This window comes from Hylobates moloch, unplaced genomic scaffold, assembly GCF_009828535.3.
Source record: "Hylobates moloch isolate HMO894 unplaced genomic scaffold, HMol_V3 SCAFFOLD_6, whole genome shotgun sequence".
NCBI classification, from domain to species: domain Eukaryota; kingdom Metazoa; phylum Chordata; class Mammalia; order Primates; family Hylobatidae; genus Hylobates; species Hylobates moloch.
In genome coordinates this window covers 103,481,429-103,484,548 of record NW_026652281.1, presented here as the reverse complement: position 1 = coordinate 103,484,548, position 3,120 = coordinate 103,481,429, and the positions used below count along the sequence as shown (strand labels likewise).

Genomic DNA, 3,120 nt, shown 5'->3' with positions numbered 1-3,120 from the left:
AGCTCTACTTATCACTGGGGTGTATATTTGGGGGAAGGGATGGGAAGGGATCTGTAGAATTAGCAAGGGCACATGAAAGGCCAAAGGGGATCACCTCCCAGTCTCAGATTTTACACTCAAAACTGCAAAAACTTCTGCCAACATTACACCACACCAGCGGGAAGTGAACACAAGTTATTAATATTAGTAAATGAGTGCCTACTAAGTATCAGTCCCCATAGTAGGCTCTTTACATATACATCATTTAATCCTCATAACGATCCCCTGGGATCGGTACTACTTGTATTCAATTTTTACGGATGAAGGAACCAAGGTTCAGGTACATTGGAAATTGCCCAATGTCAAACTAGTAAGTGGCAGAATTTGAATTTAGGTTATTTCCACTAAAAGTATGGTAAATATACTACATTGTCTCAATTAAAGTCAGACTGCAAAATAGAATTTTAAGTTGCTAATCGAGAGGTCACTTATCTTGCAACGGCAACTCTTTTTTTTTTTTTTTTTGAGACGAAGTCTCACTGTCGCCCAGGCTGGAGTGCAGTGGCACAATCTCAGTTCACTGCAACCTCTGCCTACCAGGTTCAAGCGATTCTCCTGCCTTGGCCTCCCGAGTAGCTGGGATTACAGGTGCGCACCACTATGCCCAGCTATTTTTTGTCTTTTTAGTAGAGACGGAGTTTTGCCATGTTGGCCAGGCTGGTCTCGAGCTCCTGACCTCAAGTGATCTGCCTGCCTTGGCCTCCCAAAGTGCTGGGATTACAGGCTTGAGCCATTACACCTGGCCTGCAACTATTGTATGACTGAGAACATGTTTAAATAAGCAAAAATCCTGGAAGTAATCATCTATCATGAAACACGTATATTATGCTTCGTTTATAGAAGACTCTCTAATCTCTATGAGTATGTGGTGGAGTACACATATATGTACTCATTTAATTTACAGAAATTCAAGCATTCCTATTTGAAGAGGAATTAGTGTGTAAAATTATATTATTTTGTACATGTAGCTGTTATATATTATATGAATCTGTCTACTATTTTATCATATTAGCTGCTTAGGGAATTTAAAAATATCTGTAGTGGCTGGGTGAGGTGGGCCATACCTATAATCCCAGCACTTTGGGAGGCTGAGGCAGGATCCCAGGAGTTTGAGACCAGACTGGGCAACATAGTGATAGTCTGTGTCTACAAAAATTTTAAAAATTGGCCAGGCATGGTACTACACACCTGTGGTCCCAGCTACTGGGGAGGCTGAGATGGGAGGATTGCTTGAGCCCAAGAGGTCCAAGTCTAGGCTGTGGTGAGCCGTGATTACACTAGTGCGCTCCAGCCTGGGTGACAGAGTAAGACCCTATTTTTTTTTGTTTTTTGTTTTTTTTTGAGACAGAGTTTCACTCCATCACCCAGGCTGGAGTGCAGTGGCATGATCTTGACTCACTGGAACCCCCACCTCCCGGGTTCAAGCAATTCTCATGCCTCAACCTCCCTTGTAGCTGGGACTACAGGCACCCACCACCATGCCTGGCTAATTTTTGTACTTTTATTTTTTTTGAGATGGAATTTCGCTCTTGTTGCCCAGGCTGGAGTGCAGTGGTGCAATCTCGGCTCACTGCAACCTCCACCTCCCGGGTTCAAGCGATTCTCCTACCCCAGCCTCCCGAGTAGCTGGGATTACAGGCATGCGCCACCACACCCAGCTAATTTTTTGTACTTTTAGTAGAGACGGCGTTTCACCATGTTGGCCAGGCTGGTCTCGAACTCCTGACCTCAGGTGATCTGCCTACCTTGACCTCCCAGAGTATTAGGATTAGGATTACAGGCGTGAACCACCATGCCCAACCAAGAAGTCACCTGGATTTTCATATCTGCTTCTCCAGTCTGTCATGATAGGTTGTTTTGACTGAAGTGCATGAAGAAAACCTAGACTCACGTAGATATGTAATTGGAAAAGGAAGGAGAGTTCAATCACCTTTTCAGATAATTATGTACATTCTTTTATACGATTCTTTCTTTTTTTTTTAGACGGAGTCTTGCTCTGTCGCCCAGGCTGGAGTGCAGTGGTGCGATCTCGGCTCACTGCAACCTCTGCCTCCCGGGTTCAAGCAATTCTCCTGCCTCAGCCTCCCGAGTAATTGGGACAACAGGCATGTGCCACTGTGCCTGGCTAATTTTTTTTTTTTTTTTTTTTTTTTTTTAGTAGAGACAGGTTTTCACCATATTGGCCAGGCTGGTCTGGAACTCATGACTTCGTAATCCTCCTGCCTCGGCCTCCCAAAGTGCTGGGATTACAGGCGTGAGCCACCACATCCGGTCTTCTTTTATACAATTCTAAAGCTCATCAAGATAATCTCTGCATGAATTGTGTGGGGAAAAAGTGATGAGAAACTCAACAAGAGGTAATACCTTTTTTGTGTGTGTGTGGCGGAGTTTCGCTCTTGTTGCCCAGGATGGAATGCAGTGGCACGATCTTGGCTCATTGCCACCTCCGCCTCCCGGATTCAAGCGATTCTCCTGCCTCAGCCTCCCGAGTAGCTGGGATTACAGACATGCGCCATCACGCCCAGCTAATTTTGTATTTTCAGTAGAGATGGGGTTTCTCTACGTTGGTCAGGCTGGTCTCGAACTCCTGACTTCAAGTGATCTGCCCACCTCGGCCTCCCAAAGTGCTGGGATTACAGGCGTGAGCCACCACGTCCGGCCAAAGAGGTAATATCTTAAAGATTTGTTGCAATACGAAATCAGAACTCATATCAACAAGCCTTTCATACTCAGTATATTCTTGAGAATATAAAAGGCACATCATGACCTAGTATTATTATGAAATGGTTTTGACTTTGCAGACCCCCTGAGAGGGTCTTGGGAACCCCCTGGCAAGCCAGGTCCCCATAGCATACTAAGAACTGCTACTTTATGGAAATGCCTCCAATTTATTTCCAAGTAGATGTTATTTTCATCACCAGTAGAGGGCAGAGAAGACTACTTCATTAAAGGAGCTCTGGAAAAACTTTAGTAAGAGCTTTTGTTTTAAATCACTTTCTTTGTGTTCCATGTTTGGTTTCGAAGATCTTATGTCACAGGAAGTCATTTAGAGGTTGGTTAGTGATTTTTTTTTTTTTTTTT

The 3,120-nt window shown here is 44.2% G+C and overlaps 1 protein-coding gene across 1 annotated transcript in view; it reads right to left on the bottom strand.

Annotated features, from left to right (window-relative positions):
- Window positions 1–286: 286 nt before the first annotated feature.
- Window positions 287–3,120, bottom strand: part of LOC116470609 (beta-2-syntrophin-like) — a 3,450-nt gene continuing 616 nt past the window's right edge. Inside the window, exon 2 of the mRNA XM_058440380.1 lies at window positions 287–346. Within this exon, the coding sequence (XP_058296363.1) occupies window positions 287–346 (60 nt within the window). The remainder of the gene's footprint in view (window positions 347–3,120) is intronic.